The sequence below is a fragment of the Pristis pectinata genome, chromosome 15, assembly GCF_009764475.1.
Source record: "Pristis pectinata isolate sPriPec2 chromosome 15, sPriPec2.1.pri, whole genome shotgun sequence".
In the NCBI taxonomy this organism is placed as follows: Eukaryota; Metazoa; Chordata; class Chondrichthyes; order Rhinopristiformes; family Pristidae; genus Pristis; species Pristis pectinata.
The window spans coordinates 48,530,866-48,552,657 of NC_067419.1; the positions used below are offsets into that span (position 1 = coordinate 48,530,866).

At 43.9% G+C, this 21,792-nt stretch overlaps 1 protein-coding gene across 2 annotated transcripts in view; it reads right to left on the bottom strand.

The window, feature by feature from the left end:
* fgfr1op2 (FGFR1 oncogene partner 2) overlaps window positions 1-21,792 on the bottom strand; it is a 31,761-nt gene that overhangs the window by 7,606 nt on the left and 2,363 nt on the right. The window contains exons 2-6 of one of the 2 annotated variants that reach the window (XM_052030192.1): window positions 16,294-16,430; window positions 8,634-8,751; window positions 5,110-5,252; window positions 4,403-4,516; window positions 1,012-1,938 (exon numbers count right to left, since the gene is read on the bottom strand). In XM_052030192.1, the coding sequence (XP_051886152.1) occupies window positions 1,804-1,938; window positions 4,403-4,516; window positions 5,110-5,252; window positions 8,634-8,751; window positions 16,294-16,428 (645 nt within the window). In that variant the 5' untranslated portion in view covers window positions 16,429-16,430 and the 3' untranslated portion in view covers window positions 1,012-1,803. Of the gene's footprint in view, window positions 1-1,011; window positions 1,939-4,402; window positions 4,517-5,109; window positions 5,253-8,633; window positions 8,752-16,293; window positions 16,431-21,792 lie in introns of those variants that run through there. The other variant, XM_052030193.1, reaches the window with a different exon arrangement.

Sequence of the window (21,792 nt, forward strand, 5' to 3'; positions counted from 1 at the left end):
TCAGCAAACTTACTAACCCACTCTTTCACATCCTTGTCCAAGTCATTTATAAAAATCACAAAGAGCAGGGGTCCCAGAACAGATCCCTGCAGAACACCACTGGTCACTAATCTCCAGGCAGAATATGCTCCATCTTCCACCACCTTCTCTCTTTGGGTGAGCCAACTTTGAATCCACACAGCCAAGTTTCCCTGGATCCCATGCCTCCTGCCTTTTTGAATGAGCCTTTCATGAGGAGCCTTATCAAGTGCCTTACTAAAATCCATGTACACCACATCCACTGCTCTACCTTCAATGTGCTTTGTCACGTCCTCAAAGAATTCAATCAATCAGGCTAGTGAGGCATGACCTGCCCCTAATCAGCCTATACTTCTCCAAATGCCCATGCATCCTGTCTCTTAAGAATCTTCTCCAGCAACTTGCCCACCACTGAAGTAAGACTCACTGGTCTGCAATTCCCAGGGTTATCCCTACTCCCTTTCTTAAAGGAACAACATTTGCCACCTTCCAATCATCTGGCACTACTCCTGTGGCTAGTGAGGATGCAAAGATCATCGCCAAACACGCAGCAATCTCTTGCCTTGCTTCCTGTAATAACCTTGGATATATCCTGTCTGGCCCTAATGACTTATCTATCCTAATGTTCTTCTGCAGATGTTCACAGAAACAGGCTGTCCACTAACTCTCTATACTGGCTTAATTTAATTTAAGCCAGTTTAAGCTGCAGGAAGTTGGTGTTTACCACTCTGCCTGTTGCATGGTAATGCCAAACGACTCCAGCACAGCACTGAGCTCTGACAATGTGATGTAAACACCTTGTGACACAAGGCCAGGAAGTACTTTGGTCTTGAAACATCTCTTCTTCCCCCACTTGCTGTACCTGGGTAAAGCAGCATTTATCTTGCAGACTGCTACCAAGAGTATAAAGGTGTAATTACAATATTCCAGTACTTAATGTGGAGGACCACCTCCATTTGTCTCTGCCAATACAGTCCACACCAAGTTACTGAGTCAGTGTGACAATATATTTAATCAATCTTTATTAAAGCAAAAATATACACATCCACAAACAGCATATTGTACAGATATTGTAGGATTAACAACCCAATCCAAGTTGATGATCTCACATTGTGAATAAACTTGGTAAAAAATAGAATGTTCTTATAGACTTGAAAGAGTGCATTCAGTAAAAACCTCGCTAAAACAATCAATTCATGAACCACTTCCACTCTGCATCATACCAGTTCACACTTGCAACCCATTCTAGCCTTGGTCAGTTAAATAAATACTTATCCAATTTGTGTGATAAAGTTTGACACAATCTCTAACCAGCTCTCTGTAGACACCCTCACCACTGCATACACACATTTTACATTATTATAAATTATATATAGACAAGGGTATTTCAGTTCAATAGTTCCAAAGGGTAACTGTGAACTGGAGATTGCTTCATTCCCTGAGGCCTATATGCTGGTGGCAGCAGCAACCTTTGCTTTAAATCACGCTCTGGCAGACAAACAGGTAGGAATGAGGCCAGAGAGGGTCCCTGAACTAAATATAAGATGCTGGCCACATTACACAAAACAAGTGTACAGATTTTTTATTTCCCTAAAAGAACCAAGTTAACCATGCAATGTAAAATAAGCTACTTTTGTCAGTTTAATTAACTAGCCACAAAACTCATTTAGCTTCAGAAATTAACAGTAATCTGTACGTAGTTGATACATTGGCTCAATCAGCCTGGCTAAAATGTTCACCCACCAGTGGACTAATCAGTGGAAGCTCATGGGTCTGAGCTGTCTCTCAGCTCTTCCGCATGCTGAGGTTGGCATTTGTCACTAATCCAGATAATGACCTACTTTCTAATACATCTTCCTTCAAGCAGTGAAATGATTCCTTGTTTATCTGCAGCACTTCCCGCAGACCTTTATTTTCAAACTGCAAAGAAATGATTAGAGTTTCAGGCAGCGAGCAACATCAGCCAGCCCAGCTAAAGGACGATTGGTCAGCTGTCATCCAACAGCACCAGCATCACTCACCCTGGCCTATTATGCAATAATTATTATACCCAGAACAAGTGGAGATACATTTAAAATGGAGCACCTGCTGTTGTCGGAGTATAAAGTAGGGTTGATATGGAAGGTGCTCTGTTTTGTTACTGCCCCAAGGATGCTTGCAACCCACACTGGGTATACAGTTGGGGTACACTTTTGGGGTGCTGTACACTGTACCTGTCCCAACAACACTCAATGCCCACACTGGTTACAAAGTGGGGTGTACTGTACCCTAGCAGTAGTAGACACCTGTGCCAGGTAAGATTTAATAGGGCAGCACGATGGCACATAATTCACTCCTGCTGCCTCACAGCTCCAGTGACCCAGGTTCAATCCTGACCTCATGTTATCTGTGTGAAGTTTGCATGTTCTTCCTGTGACCATGTAGGTTTCCCCCAAGTGCTTCAGTTTCATCCCACATTCCAAAAAAAATGGTGGTAGGTTAATTGGCTGCTGTAAATTACCCCTTAGTACATGGTGAAAAGAATCAAAGGGGAGTTGATGGACGTGCAGGGAAGAATAATTGGAATTGGTTTATTATTGTCACTTGTACTGAGGTACAGTGGAAAACTTGTCTTGCATACCGATCATACAGATCAATTCATTACACAGTGCATTGAGGTAGTACAGGGTAAAATAAAACAGAATGCAGAATAGTATCACAGCTACAGAGAAAGTGCAGTGCAGGTAGACAATAAGGTGCAAGGTCATAATGAGGTAGATTGTGAGGTCAAGAGTCCACCTTATTGTACTAGGGAACTACTGTTCAATGTTTTTATAACATCAGGATAGAACCTGTCCTTGAGCCTGGTGGTACGTGCTTTCAGCCTTTTGCATCTTCTGCCTGATAGGAGGGGGGAGGAGAGAATGTCCTGGGTGGGTCAGGTCTTTGATTATCTTGGCTGCTTTACCGAGGCAGCAGGAAGTGTAGACAGAGTCCCTGGAGGGGAGGCTGGTTTCTGTGATGTGCTGAGCTGTGTCCACAACTCTCTGCAGTTTCTTGCGGTCACGGGCAGAGCAGTTGCTATACAAAGCTGTGATGCATCCGGATAGGATGCTTTCTATGGTACATCGATAAAAGTTGGAGAGTGTCGAGGGGAACATGCCAAATTTCTTTAGCCTCCCGAGGAAGTAGAGGCACTGGTGAGCTTTCTTGGCCATAGTGTCTATGTGGTTGGGCTAGGACAGGCTATTGGTGATGTTCATTCCTAGGAACCTGAAGCTCTCAACCCTCTTGACCTCAGCACCGTTGATGCAGACAGGTGCATTTGCACTGACCCTCTTCCTGAAGTCAATGACCAGGTCTCGATCTAAAAACCAGCTCAGCAATGACCTAAGATGCAGGGGTATAGGGACAATGGGACTGATGGACTGCTTAGCGAACATGGATCTGAAGGGCTAAATGGCCTGCTGTGTTATAGTTAGAAATCTTGCCACATCTGTAAAAGGAAAATCAAACTGTTGTCAAGTAAACAATTCTGTGAAAAGGGTCTCAAATGCAAAATGTTCATCTGTCCTGGATGCTACTCAGACCCTTTTATACTTTCAGTATTCTCTGCTTCCAAGTAGAATCAAATCTTTTCAAATAGTTTTTAAAACAGTACAGCACAGGACCAGGCCCTTCAGGCCCCCCATGTCCGTGCTGACCATGATGCCAATTTAAACTAATCCCATCTACCTGCACGTGGTCCGTATCCCTGCCTGTTCTTGAATCTGTCCAACTGCCTTTTAAACATTGCTGTCGTATCTGCTTCCACCACCTCCCTTGGCAGCGTGTTCCAGGCACCCACCTCTCTCTGTGTAAAAAAAAACAACTTGCCCCTTAAACCTATGTCCTTCCAGTACTTGACATTTCCACCCTGGGAAAAGGACTCTGTCCACCCTGCCTGTGCCTCTCATAATTTTATAAACTTCTATCCGGTCGCCCCTCAGCCTCTGATGCTCCAGACAAAACTACCTAAGTTTGTCCAACCTCTCCTTATAGCTCATACCCTCTAATCCAGGCAACATTCTGACATGATATTTGTGGGATTGGTGGCTGTAAACTTCTACATTAAGAAACTGCAAGCCAATTTTTTGAATTAAACAATGGGGCAAAATGCTAATTTCTCTGTAACTGTCACACTTTATTCTGCATTCTGTTATTGTTTTACCTTGTACTACCTCAATGCACTGATGTGATGAATTGATCCGTACGAATGGTATTCAAGACAAGGCTTTCTCTGTACCTCAGTACATGTGACAATAATAAGCCAACAATAATTAGCCAAGGCAGTGAGAAGAGAGAGAGTTGAGCACCTTTGGAAGAGGAGAGGGTTCTGCTATCGTATTTGAATCTATGCGCTCACCTCTAACTGGACAATTCGTTCCTGCTCCTTGAATAAACGTTGCTCGTCGATTTCGATGGCTTTTCTCATCACTGTGGCCATCTCATTGATTTTATCAACATGGACCTGGAGTTCCTGTGGGGGAACAAAGCCAACACATAAATTCTGCACAGTTACTGCTCTGAAAAAGCACCGTCTAGTCCTAAGTGAGAACAGAATCCCAGGAAGTTGACCTCCAAGCCACACACCACCCTGACTTGGAAATATATTGCTGCTCCTTCACCATTGCTGGATCAAAACCCTGGAACTCTCTCCCTAACAGCACTGTGGGTATACACACACCTCAAGGACTGCAGTGGTTCAAGAAGGCAGCTCACCACCACCTTCTCAAGGGCAACTAGGGATGGGCAATAAATGCTGGTCCAGCCTGCAGAGCCCACACCCCTTGAATGGATAGATACAGAAAAGTATACATTTACAATGGGTCAGATGTGTTCAGTGGTGACACCAGTTAACAGTTACACTTGCTCCGGGGCTGAGGGCTCACACATGGGATTTCCATGATTGGCACCCGGGTGAGACAGGGGCTGGTAGGTGACACAAATCTACTCTGGTGCAATCCAAGTGCCTTCCTTCAGTGAGACATTCTTGTTCCATGAAGCAGTTAAAGTGCACACAGATACAAAGCACCACTTGACACAGAGGAAGAAAGAAGTGCTGCCACATACCTTGGAATGCTGTTCCTTTAATTTGGTAACCATCACGGGGTCGTCCTTCTTGCTGGCCATCAGCAGTCGGAACATCTGCTCCCTGTACTTGCTCATGATAAGTTCCAATGCAGACTGATGTTCTTCCAGAGACGTGCGGAGCTCTAGGAACATGAGATTCCACAGACAACTGAAGCAATCTGATGCTTTAACGCTGCGCCACGATGCTGTGTCAGAAGCAGCCTGCTTTTACAGAGCTTCGCACTGGAGCAGGAGTGTCTGAAATACATCCAAACTGGAGAGGCAGCAGCACTCACAGTGCAAGGACAGAGATGGGATTATGAACAGGAAGCCAAAAAGGAATGACTCTGCGATTCATTCCTTAAATAATTTCTACCAGCCTAAAATAAAAAGTTTAGGCTGGTATAAGTTATTTGAATGAATTGCAGAGTGATTACAGCACAGGAGGAGGCCATTCAGCCCATCAAATGCATGCTGGCTCTACTCAAGCGCACTCCATCCAGTCCCACAATGTCCCCCCCCATGGCCCTGCAAATTCTGTCCTTTCAGATACTTAACTAACTTCCTTTGAATATTACAATCACATTTTCTTCCATTACTACTCCTGGGCATGCACTCCACACCCTTACCACTTGCTATGTAAATTTTCTTTTAGCTCTTTTGCTAATCATCTTCGTTCTATGTCCCCTCTGCCAATGGGAAGTGTTTATTTGTATTATACCCTCTGTGTGAATGTAAATACCATCAGATCTCATGACCTCCTGTTCCAAGGAGAACCCCAGCTCCTCGTAACTAAAATCTCTCACCTCCAGCATCATTTTAGTCAATCTCTGCTGCACCCTCCTCACACAGTTCCTCAAGTGCACTGCTGACAATATTCCAGTTGTGGCCCAACCAATATTTTATAAGAGAAAGGCCAATTTATGAGCATCATTTCCAGCAAAGATTTCTGAGTAACAATAGCTGAAAAGACTTGCACTTGGGCACTGTCTGTGTGGAGTTTGCACGTTCCCCGTGATTGTGTGGGTTTCCTCCGAGTGCTCTGGTTTCCTCCAAGGACATGCAGGTTGGTGGGTTAATTGGCCACTGTAAATTGTCCCTAGTGTGTGGGTGAAGGGCAGAATCTGGGGGCAGTTGTTGGGCATGTGGGGAAAACAACAAAGGAGATTAATGTAGGATCGGTGTAAACACAGGTCCTCCCCAGGTCATAGTAGGGTTCCGTTCCCAAGAGCAGTTTGTAACCCAAACAGTCCACAAGTCGGAAATACAACCACAAACTGAGTTCCCACATGGCAGGAGATGACTGCAGCAGCCACTCCTCCCGTCTCCTAAACGTATGTACGGGCTGCACATAACTTGGGAATTCATAAGCTGGGGAGGACCTGTCGGTGCGTGATGGCCAGCATGGACTCAGTGGGACGCAGTTTCTGTGCTGCTGCATTGGAAGGGTCTCCCACTCATTTCAACTTGCAATTATCTTGAAAGGGAACCCAACAAGCACCAGGTCTCAGCTAACACCTCATTTCAAGGACAATGCAGTACTCTCTCAGCACCATCCTCAGTGAACCTTGATTATTGGAGCACACTAACACATGTAAAAGAATGAGAATGCATTATGTTATGCACTGGAGCTGATAAATTTATCACTTGTGTTCAGGCAAAATAGAAATAACAATTCTGCACCAGTTGGCCGTATCGCCTAGGAAAAAATGATGAAGAGAGGCTGTTGCCAAACGTACCAACCGTTTTCTTTCTGAATTACTTTGGTGCTGATGTTTTGAGGAGTCAAAATGGATGAATAGAAAGTAATAAAACCATAAAGAAGTGATGATTCAGGCAAAGAGATTCAGTCATAGAAATTTGGTATTAGGATCTGAGAATTAAGACACCATGCAAGATCTTTACACTGTAGGTGTAGCGCTGGACTTGAAGCAAAATTGCTTCCTGAAGTCGCCACAGATGAATGGTAAGTTTCCATTAGTTGGTGGAAAAAATGTCATCGTTACAACAGCTTCTTAATGATAGAACTCTGACACTGGCTGCATTTCATAATGAAAGGCGAGGGATACACACCATAACAGTGTGGAAACTCTCCCTGTTCCTGTCAGTGATTTAACCATCCCAGTTTCTGTTACCGCTGGCCAGACCTTTCAGGTACAGGCCACGATTGCCTCTGTGGTCACTGTGCATCTGCACTTAATTGACCCAACTGTGGAAGGTCCTATTTGCTGGCCTGAAGTAGTGAGGTCTGAGTGCACTGGAGCAGGGCCAAAAATGCACAGAAAGCTTTGGCAGACATCATAGTCTGAAGAGCCTGTACCTGTGCTGTACTGTGCTATGTTCTATGAAGTCCCACTCCAGCTTTGCCAGCTATGGAAGATGAGGGTTTTATGTGTTTCTCAGTCTCTCTCAAGTTCCGAAACTTACAAAAAATGGTTAAAAAGTGTTAATTTTTTAAAATTAAAAATATTCAAATATAATTCAGAAAAAAAGTGCAACTATTAATGTATTAAAAGATTAAAAATAAAAAGGAACTTTCCATTCTTTTCCACAGTGCCCCAATCCTTGTGGAAAGTGAATAAGCTGCAGGGTCCTGCACCAAGTCTAATCTGGTGCAGGATGTGATAGGTAACACACCAGCATAAATGCTGGGGAACCCCAATAAGGTTATGAACTCCAGTTCAAGCCTAATGAAGGAAGGGTCTTGACAAATTGTGCCCTGTCCTGTCAACTCACTTTCCAACAAAACCTATGCAGGTAAGACCAAAGGAGCAATTATAGATGGTGGCCATCAGATCTTTTCTGCCACTTAAATGGGTGGTGGCTAAAATACCCGACAACAATTGTAGAACACTGCTCAGCCTTTAAGGTTGCACTGATAGATTCAGCCAAGGAAAGCCAGAAGGCAGTATGAGTGGAGCATAAATGAACTGGTTTAGGCGACTAGTCTATTTTTGTGCTGGTTTCCTATGTACAACCACCACCTTCTCAAGGGCAATTAGGAATGGGCAATACATGCTGGCCTTGCCAGCAATGCCCAGATTCTGTAAAATAAATAGAAAACAAACTCATTTTTGATCAACATCTTTTAATATGGTTCCCCAACAAAAATCTATTGACTGCAGTCTTGAAAATTTCAGATCCCCATCATGCAGTCCTGCTCTCCACCCCCCCAAAGGGTGATGTTTATACCATCTCCAACATGTGCAAAACTGCTTCCTGGTTTCACTCCTAAACAGCCTAACTCAGGCCCTCCTGGGTCTAGACTGGCCCACCAGAGGAAACTGGCATCTGGCTACCATAACAAACCTCTTCATCACTTCTCTCTCTCCCCAGGGTTGGGGAATCAGGAACTAGAGGACATAGGTTTAAGGTGAGAGGGGAGAGGTTAATAGGGACCCATGCTGTATGACTCTATGACTTTAAATGCCTCATCTATACCTCCAACAGTTCTGATGCATTCTGCTGAGTCCAATAACAGTGACAGTTTGGAAGGGAGATACCGGCACACAGTAAAGGTTCACCTTTATTCTCCTGCTGAAGGTCCCTGATCTGCCTGTTCTCCTGCTGGATTCCCATCACAAGCGTAGAGCGAGGTCGGTGCCTGGCCACTTCGTTCAGTTCCTGAATATCTTCCTGGTACTGAAATCAAAGATTGCAATTCCCTTCAAACTTCAAAAATAACAGAAACAGTTTGCTTAAGTTAGTCTGCACACTAAAATAGGTCATGGAGAACAGAGCAGTGCATAGGGGTAATTCAGCCTATGGAGCTCTTACTAACTCTTCACAAAGCAATTCATCTGTCGCATTTCTCTACTCTTGTCCTGTAGCCATCCCAGTTACTTTCTCTGAATTGCCCATTCAATTCCCTTTTGAAAAAAAAACAGAAATTCTGGAAGAACTCAGTCAGCATCTGTGGAAAGAGACACCAGTTAACATTTCAGGTCAAAGACCTTTCATCAGAAGTGGGAAGTAGAGAAAGCAAGTTAGCCGAGAATACAGAGGAGGTCCCTCCCCACCTAGACTAACTTGCTTCCTCTCTTTTTCTCAGATCCGATGAAGGGTCTCCAACCTGAGACGTTAACTAGTTTCTATTTCCACAGATGCTGCCTGACTGGCTGAGTTCTTCCAGCATTTGTTTTTGTTTCAGATTCCAGAACCTGCAGTTTTATTCGTTTTCCTTTTTGAAACATGCTGAGTGCTCGTGTTTTCACTACCCAGTGAATTCTTGATCATTACAAATCTCTGCTTACAACAACTTCCCACCTTCTCTGTATCTATTGCTCAGCACTTGAAAGCTGTGTATTCTGCTCTTTAAATCACCCACTGCTGGGAACAATGTCTCTCTATTTATCCTTTCTCAACCATTATGATCTTCTACACCACTATCACATTTCCTCTACCCTTTTTTTGCTCCAACTAACTGTGCAAGACTTATGGTTGAATGGGTCCAAAGCTACAGGAGTTCCGAAGAACTGCTTTCTACACAGCGCAGCTTCTGCCATTTTGGAGGTGGGGGGGAGGGGCTGTCGGCTGAGGAAGCAGGCAGCAACACAGATGAAGACTGTTCCGTCAACAATAAGTGTGTGAAGGGTTAGAATTTTGTAAGAAAGAACAACTTTACCTACTTCAAAGTCACAGACGATGGAGAGAAGCTGCATGTGGTCTTGGGGATATAGAAACCATTCTATTAGCCTTCTTGATCATTTGCTGTACTTTTCCATGTCATGTAACCATATACAGGACCCAATTATAGCATTAGAAGGTAGTTACAATTACACTCCAACAATTCGCTGTCTGACTACCCTGAACTCCTGGTGATTTGGAACCTGAATTGCCAGGTAATTTACCCCGCAATCCCCTTCAACTCACCAGGTCCCCATTTTCCATGATCCTTTAAACTCACTAGATTCACTGGAAAATTTAAGATATTGCGTAACATCTAAAAAGTGAATTACAGGAAGTGTTGGGTATTAATTGAAGGGTTCCCTTATACGATGAGATGGACTCTTGACCTCATAATCTACCTTGTTTGACCTTGCACCTTATTCTCTATGTACAATGCACTTTTCTGTAGCTATGACACTTTACTCCGCATTCTGTTATTGTTTTACCCTGTACTACCTCAATGCACTATGTTATGTATTGATCTGTATGAACTGTATGCGAGACAAGTTTTTCACTGTACCTCAGTACAAGTGACAATAATAAACCAATACCAATAATAGGAATAAAATCCAATAGCCCGGAAAATCTGCCAGACTGGTGCCAAAGTCCCAAGAGTGCTGGAGTTGTCAGAGTTTTATTGTGTGTCCTCATTAAGAAGTGTCAAAGACAAATGTGAAATTGCTGATGCAAATACTGTAATTAGAAATTTGCTTGTCAAAAACCGACACTTTTAAAGATTGACAGAGTTCACCAGGTAGAGGCCAATAAACCTATGAATGGGTCAAACAGGGTATTGTTTCCTTGATGAAGAATCCAAACCCAGGATCATAAACACATAATGATCAGTGATAAAACCAATAGGGGAAATAAAGGGAAATCTGTAGTGGGAAAAATGCTTAAATCTATTACAAAAATGCAATAACAGATCACGTGGAAAGTATTGATGGGATTGGATAAAGTCAGCACTGCTTCTGAAGTGTTTTTGCTGCTGGAGTTTTTTTGAGGACGTAACTAGTACAATAGATAAGGAAGAACCAGTGGGTGTGGTTTATGTGCACTTCATAGTCAGTCACACAGTACGGAAACAGGCCCTTCTGCCCAACTTGTCCATGCTGACCAAGTTGCCTTCCTGAGATAGTCCCATTTGCCTGTGTTTGGCCCACATCCCTCCTATCCATGTACCTGTCCAAATGTCTTTTAAATGTCGTTATTGTAGCCACCTCTACAGCTTCCTCTGGCAGCTTGTTCCATATACTCACAACTCTCTGTGTGGAAAATCTGCCCCTCAGGTCCCCTTTAAATGTTTCCCCTCTCACCTTAAACCTATGCCCTCTAGTTTTAGATGCCCCTACCCTGGGAAAAGGACTGTGACCGGTCACTGTACCTATGCTCCTTATGATTTTATATACTTTGATAAGGCCACCCCTCAGCCCCCTACATCCACTCCAGGGTAAAGTCCCATACTTCAAGCCGTCTAGTCCCAGTATCATTATTGTGAATCATTTCTGCATCCTTCCCAACTTAATGACATCCTTCCTATAACTGGGCGACCAGAACTGCAAACAGTACTCCAATTGTGGCCTCACCAATGACTTGTACAGTTGCAACATAACGTCCTAACTCCTGTACTCAATGCCCTGACTGATGAAGGCCGGAGTACCAAACACCTTCATTGCTACCCTGTCTACCTGTGTTGCCACTTTCAGAGAACTACGTACCTGCACCCCTCGGTCTCTCTGTTCTACAACACTCCCTGGGGCCTTGCCATTCACAACACTCTCCATGGCAAAAGGCAGCTTTTGATAAGGCCCATAAAAGGGGTTAGTGTGCGACATGGGAGCACAAAGGATTAAGGATAATGTAGTGGCATGGACTGAGAAATGCCTGATAGGGTCAGTAGGAACAAATAGGTCTTTCTGGATGACAGGCAGTGACTAATGGGGTACCTCAGGGATCACTGCTTTAGTCACAGCTATTTGCAATTTGGATGAGGGAAAGAAATGTCGTATTTCCAAGTGACACAGAGGCAAAGGATGGGCCAGGGACGATGCAAAAAGGCTCCAATGTGATTTAAACACTTTGGGCAAGATGGCAGGTAGAATCCGACTGGGTTCTAAAAATACAAAAAAAACAGATTAGCTGAATGATTATAGATTGGGAAAAGGGAAGTTATATTAAGAGCCGGGAAGCTGACAGCAAGAACTCAGGTGTAGCAAGCAGTTAGGAAGGTAAGTAGTCTGCTGAGCTTTATTGCAAGAGGATTTGAGTACAGGAGCTGGGATGTCTTACTGCAGGTGTACAGGGCTTTGATGAGCTCCCGTCTGGAGTTCTGTGTGTGCAGTTTTGGTCTCCTTATCTGAGGAAACACGTTGTTGTCATGGAGGAAGTGCAATTAATGTTTACCGCACCGATTCTGACGTTCGAGGAGCGATTAGGCCTGTATTCACTGGAATATAGAAGAATGAGAGGGGATCGTATAGAAGTCCATAAAATTCCAACAGCAAAAGACTAGGTACAGGGAGAATGCTCCCAGTGACTGAAAGGTCCAGAACCAAAGGTTGCCGCCTCAGGATACATGCTGAGCCATTTACAACCAAAACCAGGAGAAAATGTTGCGCCAGAGGACTGTGAACCGGAAGAATTACAGAAGGCAGTGGAGGACAAGTCATTAAATATGTTCGAGTTGGAGGCAGATATATTTCTTAATGGTAAGGGAGATGGAGCAAAGGCAGGAACAGAGTACTGAAGTGGATGATCAGCCACAGGATCATACAGCAGAGAAATAAGCCATCTGGCCCACCTTTTTCCCTGCATTAGGACCGTATCCTTTTGTGCCTTGCCTATCCAAGTGCCTGTCTGAACACTCTTAAATTTAGTTGTATCTGATTCCACCCCCTCGTCTGGTAGCGAGCTCCAGATATCAGCCACTCTCTGTGAGGAGAAAAAACCTTTCCTCTTAAATCCCTTTTAAAATTCCTTCCTCTCACTTTAGTATAATATGTTTACCATGAGAAAACGGTTCCATTTATCCATCCCATCTATACCTCCTAACTTTATATACTCTTGTCAGTCACTCCTCAGCCTCACCCATACAGGCTCTTAACCGGGAGAGCACTGAAATGTTCTACCTTCTCCAGACATTGCATGCCCACCAGGAGAGGCATCGGATGAGGCAAGAGGCATCGGATGAGGCAAGAGGCATCGGATGAGGCAAGAGGCATCGGATGAGGCAAGAGGCATCATGGCATTGCTCATATTGACAAATAAACACTGAAAAGTTGAAAGCACTCATGATAAATCAGGAAGTAAATTTACATTTAGTTTTCAGGGCGGAACATGGTATCTTTCTAGTCTGTGTGCTGTGGTATCAGAAAGCGCCCATGCTTATATTGAATACGAGAGGCCTCAATTCTGTAGAGTTTAAAAGAAGACGTGATCTCGTTGGAATATACAAGTCCAAAACCGTCTGCCAAACAAGATACTGGCAGGCTGTTGTCCCACTGGGGAGTGTCCAGAACTAAGGCACACATCTCAGGTCAGCCCTTTAGACCCGATGAGGAAAGCTTCTGCCCTCAGAAGTCTGTGAATCTTTGGAGTTTCCAACTTGATGAATGTATTTCAAAAGTGGGACTGATTGATTCTTGGGCATTAAGGACTGGGGTTAATGTGGGATTGAAGTGGAAGATCAACTATGATCTGAGTGGCAGAAAGGTTAAAAAGAGTCATTTAGTTGTCTACTGCTCCTATCACTCATGTTCTTATTTCTTGCAGCACAAGGCCATGTAAAGAACATATTATGTTGTTACTGACCTGACTGTATTGTATCTTTAGTCACCTTGGTATTGATCGTGAGATACTAACAGACTGTACTTAAACATCAATCATTGGATACTAAGTGCTCTGGAGTCTTTCTGAAGGAAATGGCAAGACTCCACAGATATTATTCCTTTCACTCTATTGTAGCACATAGAACCCACATTCACCATTAATCAGAGACTTCTATCCATCAGTACTTTACCCTTGTTATAGACCAGCTGAAAATGCACTCAGGAATTAAATGCACACAGGTTGAGAGATTTATCACTATGGTTGAGGGGTAACAGTTTGAACATTTTAAGTGCTCCCCATCGTTTTTTGATGATATCCCAGCAACATTCTCCAAACTTCTTTTGAATGCTTTAATTTGTGAGTGGAGACTGATTTATAGAACCAATTCTACATTAAAACTGGCTTATATAACACGATTCTATTCTTGGATTGCATTGTGGGTGCTTTCCAACTCCTCAGTTACACATTCATTATTTAGTGGAATGGCACAGTGAGTTTAAAAAAAACCCTTGGAAACATTTAAAGGCGAGTTTAAGTTGATAAGATTTTACAATGGAAGTGGTTTTCCATGTACATGCCAGACGGAGATCATTAAAAAGATGGCCCCTCCAGTGGTTCTCTCTTTAATCTGTTCCACATTGTGCTAGTTATGGCTTCATCTAATTTCCTTTGTAGAAAGCTTATCATATTTGCAAATTGGTCATCAAGCAACTGCAGCTTCTTGAAGAAAGCAACACTCAGCAATTATATTTGGGAAGTGGAGGACTAATGAAATGTCTACTACCTCCAAACTTCCAGTAACTCACTCACTTCTATTCAACAACATACATATAACCACTGCAAACTGAGAAATCCAAACCTGTGGAGCAAAACACAAAGGTGAGGAAATGGTAATATTCAACAGGTCCAGATTAGTGTGACACTATAAGCTGGTAGATCGTGCATTGCACTATGTTTACAGTGCGAGGACTTCCTGTATTCAAGGTTAGGGCTCAATAAGGATCACACAGATCCCATGCACCACCTGCATACAGTGACCACAGAATGCACCAAAATCCAGCAAACTTTCAGGCCCCAGCCCTTGCAACACAGGACAAGGGCAACTTTATCTTGGGAATTTCATTACCACAAAGTTACCACACTTGTTACAAAGTTGTACACCATTCAAATTCGGACACAGCACCAGCATTCCTTGATCACCACTGCATCAAAAATCCTGGAGCTGCTCCTCCTAATAGAATAGCGAGTGGACAGCAAGGAGTTTCACCATCAACTTCTCAAAGGAACCAGATATGGACACAAGCCAATAAGTAACATCTGCATCAGACAACTGAAGGCAATGATCATCTCACAGTAAGAGAGAGCCTAATCACTATCCTTCGAGGGAGGGAATTAGCCACACCAATAACATCTTGTTGAGGGGGGTTCACCATTAATGAGAAACTTAACTGGACCAGCACTTGCGCAGCAGATCAAACACTGGGTAACTTGGAGTGAGTGACTCATCTTCTGAGATTGCAGATCTTCCTACCGTCAAAACGTACAAGTCAGGAGGACGAAGAAATAGACTCCACTTTCCTGGTTGTGTGCACCTCCAACAATGCTTAAGATGCTCGACAACATCTAGGAAAAAGCAGCCCGCTGACACCCCATTCATTGCCCCTAATATACATTCCCTCTACCACTTGCACAGGTGGCTCCGGTGTGTACTGCAGTTACGTTGTGGGTTACTTCAACAGCATCGGCCAAAGCCATGATCTCAACCATCAGGGACAAGGGCAGCAGGTGCACAGAAGACCACCACCCGCAGGTGCCCTCCAAGTAACACATCATCCTGACTTGAAAATGTTTTGCTGGTCCCTCAGAACATAAAGCAGTACAGCTCAGGAACAGGCCCGTTGCTAATGACACCTATTAAGCTAATGACACCTATTCTCTTCTGCCTGCACATGGTCCACATCCCTCCACACTCTGCATATTCAGGTGCTTGTCTAAGAGTCGCTTAAGCACCTCTGTCGTATTTGCTTCTACCACCACCCCTGGCAGCACATTTGAAGCATCCTCCACACTGTGTAAAAAAAAACCTGCACCACACATCTCCTTTGAACTCTCCTTCTCTCACCTTAAATGCCTCTAGTATTAGACATTTTAACCCTGGGAAAAGGATGCCAGCTGACTACTCTATCTATGCCTCTCATAATTTTATAAACTTGTTCACTGCTAAGCCCCGGGACTCCTTGCCCAATAAGTACTGTTGGAACAGCTGCACTACAAGGCCTGCAGCTGTTTAAGGGGACTCACCCGTACCTTCTTAAGGGCAATTTGGGAAGTGCAATATATGCTGGTCTTGTCACTTATACCCAGATTCCAAAAAAATCCAAACAAAAATAACTGTAGTCTCAAGGGCATTGCCCTCCTTCCATGAGCAAACATATCATAACACATGAAATTAACATTACAGGGAACAATGTTACTGAACACAAGACAATTATATTGCTGTGGACATCTCAATATCTGGTTTTGAGGTATACAAATCAAATTCAGGACTCTGACTATATAAGTAATTATCACTTGCGTTTCTTATATACTTCAGGTTTCTGAAGGATTTTTCCTCTCCTTTCCAAGTTCTTTTGCAGCACAGTTAGGAAGGTGAATTTCACAACAGAATAACCAGCAAACATCACCCACCTGCTTCATGGCCTCCACCCGCTTGTTTAGTGCAGTGGTTTGCTCGATGAGAGCCTCTGCTGCATTGTCATGTTCTTTCAGCCGTTCTACCAGTGCTTTTGCATCAGCCAGAACCTTCTCTATGGTACAACTCATTTCTGCAAAAGAATAGATCATGTTACTTTACACCTGATGAAATGACTCAGAAAACATCCCAAAAATAGTACACTTCCCACACAATAGATTACTGTGGTGTAGAGTTGTGCTGCAATTGGTGGTGGTGTTTAGTCCAATGTTCCTCTGCTAGATTTTTGGAACGATTGAACAGTCGTCCCTCCCTTTCCCCATAGCCTATAATAGTCTCCATTACTGGAGTAAGTGGTCATACGCCGTACCAAGCATGGGCACTGCACATTTCTTTTAACAGGAAGAACTTTGTCAGTTGGTTTACATTACTATTGGCGGATTGAGAAATGATGGTTGAGCAACTGGATATTTGACGAGTTCCGGAACCACAGGCAGTCAAGACCTTAAGTTGGTATTAATGAAGGACACTTAAGATACTGCAGCAACAAACCATCTGCTGGAAGGACTCAGCAGGTCAAGCAGCTTCTGTGGAAGGGAAGGAATTGTCAACAATTCGGGCCAAACCCCTGCATCAAAACTGATCAGTCTCTTGTGTCTCCAAGATTGTTTGATGCTCCAGATTCCAGCATCTGCAGTCTCTTGTGGCTTGAATACTGGCATTGGACTAGTCCTAGTGTGGGATTTGAACATGCTTGAAATGGAGAAGGTAGTCTTGCCTGTTGAACTGTACTGACAGGCAGGATCATGGATGTAAATAAATCTTTCAACTGCTTCAAAGAAACATTTAACGAAAGACAACAAGATTCTATTGGAACTGCAGACATATTTAACTATTTGCATTGCCGCACTAATTACCAGCATACTTATCTGTGTTCCATTTAAGTGGGCTTCCATTCTATTGTTGTTTTGCATCAGGTCTGAAACCTGCAGCAAGTGGTTCACAGCCTGTATCGGTACATTTTTGCCTTCAGTATTGGGTTCTAAGACCCCAAGAAAGATGTTTCTTGTCCACACTGCATTTTCTTTGAGATTTGTGCGACCATGCAAAGCCTATGTTTATTGCTCTTGAACTGACTGACTTTCTTGGTTGTTAAGTCAACTACAAGGCAGGAGTATATATATGGAGGGGATGGACAGCAGATTTATATCCCTAAAGGAGATTAATGAAACAGATGGGTTTTGCGTTTTGCCAGCACAAGCAACAGCTCAAGGCCAAAGACACGAAAGCACTTAATGAACCATCTTTACACAGCACTGGTTCTACACATAGCAGGAAGACAATTCTGCAAGGCGAGGTGGTCTTCCTGGAGGAGAGGTGCATTGAATTACTTTCGACTTGACAACCACTAATGCCACAGCTTCATGAAGCTCTTTGTGAAGATGTTCCTCCTGCTCACTGTACATTAACCTTGAGTCCATGATGCAATATTCTGGAACTATTTAGTAGTAGCTGGAGAGGAAAGGCTGGGAATTGTTCACAGTGCCTCACTCTAAACTGAAAGCTGGCTCAGATTGTACCACAACCGGTTACCAATGACAAAGAAGTTTCATGTCACTCTTCATTTTGCAAATTTTCTTTTTTTCTCTTTTCCATCCTTTCCTACTTATATAATCATACAAAACAGAACACTTCAGTTGTGCACGTTTTATATGTCAATAAAAATATTGTAGTGGATTTTGGTGACATAGGAGACAGCACATACTAGAATCTATAACAAGATGCTGGAGGAACTTAGCAGGTCATGCAGCATAGAACATAGAAAATTACAGCACAGTACAGGCCCTTCGGCCCACAATGTTGTGCTGACATTTTATCCTGCTCTAAGATCTATCTAACCCTTCCCTCCCACATAGCCCCCCATTTCTCTATCATTCATGTGTCTATCTAAGAGTCTCCTTAAATGTCCCCAATGTATCTGCCCACACAACCTCTGCTGGCAGTGTGTTCCACACACCCACCACCTCTGTGTAAAAAAACTTACCCCTGACATCCCCCCTCATACCTTCCTCCAATCACCTTAAAATTATGTCCCCTCAAGTTAGCCATTGTCGCCCTCGGAAAGTCTCTGACTGTCCACTCGATCTATGCCTCTTATCATCTTGTACACCTCTGTCAAGTCACCTCTCATCCTCCTTCTCTCCAAAGAGAAAAGCCCCAGCTCACTGAACCTATCTTCATAAGACATGCTCTCCAATCCAGGCAGCATCCTGGTAAATCTCCTCTGCACCCTCTAAAGCTTCCACATCCTTCCTATAATGAGGCAACCAGAACTGAACACAATACTCCAAGTGTGGTCTAACCAGAGTTCTATAGAGCTGCAACATTACCTCGCAGCTCTTGAACTCAATATCCAAACTAATGAAGGCGAACACACCATACGCCTTCTTAACAACCTTATCAACCTGCGTGATAACCTTGAGGAATCTATGGACATGGACCCAAAGATCCCTCTGTTTCTCCACACTGCTAACAGCCCTGCCATTAACTTGTATTCTGCCTTCAAATTCGATCTCCTGAAGTGTATCACTTCACACTTATCCGGGTTGAACTCCATCTGCCACTTCTCAGCCCAGCTCTGCATTCTATCAATGTCCTGTTGTAGCCTACAGCAACCTTCTACATTATCCACAACACCACCAACCTTTGTATCATCAGCAAACTTACTAACCCACCCTTCCACATCCTCATCCAAGTCATTTATAAAATCACGAAGAGCAGGGTCCCAGAACAGATCCCTGCAGAACACCACTGGTCACCGACCTCCAGGCAGAATACAGTCCATCTCACCACCCTCTATCTTCTATGGGCGAGCCAATTCTGAATCCACACAGACAAGTTTCCCTGGATCCCATGCCTCCTGACTTTTTGAATGAGCCTTCCACGAGGAACCTTATCAAACACCTTACTAAAATCCATGAAGACCACATCCACTGCTCTACCTCATCAATGTGCTTTCCTCAAAGAATTCAATCAGACTCGTGAGGAACTAGCAACTTGTTTGTTGCTAGTGGATTTTGGTACTGCCTTTGTAATTTTTAAGCAGCATTTATTTTGTGAATCTTTCATTCGCCATAAAAGCAGAGGCAACAAATATCTCTAATGAAGTAGCACTGTTCATAATCATGATTTAGAAACCAACAGACAACATCCTAGCATGCAGTGAACAGCCTTTACAACCATTGTGTACAACAGGGACTTGCACTGTCATTAGTTCTGTGCGCACTACCCAGGTACTTAAATAAAATTTATGCCCAAAACAAGGAAACCTGGGGTTGTACAATCACAAATCACTGCAGTGTCAAGGCAAGGTCAGGTAAGTATTCAGGATGCCTAAATTTGTAGGAGCGAGACCCACAATATTCAAATACGAACAGCAATAACTAAGGACTACACCAGTCTGGACAAAAGCAGAATCCAAAACTGCAAGATGGAAGCCATTTACCTTACATTGGCAGCAGTGCAAATAAGGTCATTAGGTTGATTCCCAGGATGGAGGGGTTGATGTACGAAAGAATAGGTAAGCAGTTTAGAAGAATGAGAGGTAATCTTATTGAAACATGTAAGCTTCTGAAGGGGTCTGACAGAGTGGATTCTGAGAGGATGTTTCCCCAGGAGTATAACATTTCAGAATAAAGGGTCATCCATTTAAGGTGGAGATGAGCAGGAATTTCTTCTCTCAGAGTTGTAATCCTTTTAAATTCTTTATACTAGGGAGATGTGGAGGAGGAATTATTAACTATATCCAACATAGACACTAACAGGCATTTGAACTACAAGGGAGTCGAAGGACAGGGGGAGAGAACGGGAAAGTGGTGAGACCAAGATGGCATCAGCCATTATCTAATTGGATGGTGGAAGAGACTCAAAGGGCTGAATAGCCTTCTCCTGCTTCTTATGATCTTATGAGATACTGCTCAGTCTTGATCAATGACCCATGTAGTAAGAATTATCAGTTTAATCTTCTTAATTTTTCCCACTGTTCAACACTGGCACCCAGACAGTAGCTAACAAGATCCAGCATGTGAACAGTGTAACAACACACAAAGCGCTGGAGGAACTCAGCAGATCAGGCAGCGTCTATGGAGTGAAATGGACAGTCAATGATTTGGGTTGAGACCCTTCACCTGGACTGGAAAAAGGGGAGATAGCCAGTATAAAGAGGTGGTGGTGGCAGGGGTGGGTAGGGAAGGGGTGATAGGCAGGTGGGGGGAAGCAGTGGGAATGACGCAAGAAGCTGGAAGGTGATAGGTGGAAGTGACAAAGGGCTGAAGAAGATGGAATCTGATAGGAGAGGATGGTGGAGCATGGAATAAAGGGAAGGAGGTGAGGAGGGGAACCGGAGGGACGAGTGTGTGGGTGGTGGGCAGATGGAGAGAGCAGGGGAGGGGAAAGAGATGGGGGACAGGAGAATGAGGGAAGAAGGGGCAGATGGGAGGGGTTACCAGAAGTTAGAGAAATCGATGTTCATGCCATCAGGTTGGAGACTACCAAGGCGGAATATGGGGTGCTGTTCTTCTAATCTGCGTCTGGCCTCAACTTGGTAATAGAGGTGGCCATGGACAGACATGCCAGCATGGGAATGGGGTGGAATTAAAATTGCTGGCCACCGGGAGATCCCAGCTGGTACGGTGGATGGAACGAAGGTGCTTGATGAAGCAGTCCCCCAGTCTGCGTCGGGTCTCACTGATGCAGATGAGGCTGCACCGGGAGCGCCGGATGCAATAAATGACACCGATGGATTCACAGGTGAAGATCTGCCTCACCTGGAAGGACTGTTTAGGGCCCTAAATGGCGATGAGGGAGGCGTAGGGGCAGGTGTAACACTTAGTGCAGTTGCAGGGACAAGTGCCTGGAGGGGAATTGGTGGGAGTCACGGACGAGAGTGATCCCTGCAGAAAGCGGAAGTGGGGAGGGGAAGATGTGCCTGCTGGTGGGATTCCATTAGAGATGGCGGAAGTTGAGGAAATTACATGTTGGATGCATAGGCTCATGGGGTGGTAGGTGAGGTTCAGGGGAACCCTATCCCTGTTATGTCTTTCGGGGGGTGGGGGGGTGGGAATGGGGCATGAACAGACGTACAGGAATAGAAGAGATGCGGGTGAGGGCTACATTGACAGCAGATCTCCCGTCGTGCGTGGCTCCAGACTTCCAGCATTTACAGTCTCTCGTGTCCCCATCTGAACAGTGTAACTGGTTTGAATCAACTGGTCATTAAATCTATGACCAACATTTAGTTTAGATCATGGACAGCATCAAATGAACCATCTTTTCTTGTTGCAACAACAGAATTATTGCAAAGGAATGGTATGCAAATGAGTGCATATTAGCAAACAACACAAAATGTTTCCACATGGAAATGGCACAGAGCTGAGTTTTAAAGTGTTTTAGGGAACTTGTATAGTCTGCCAAATTTCATGATAAGGGTTCTTTGA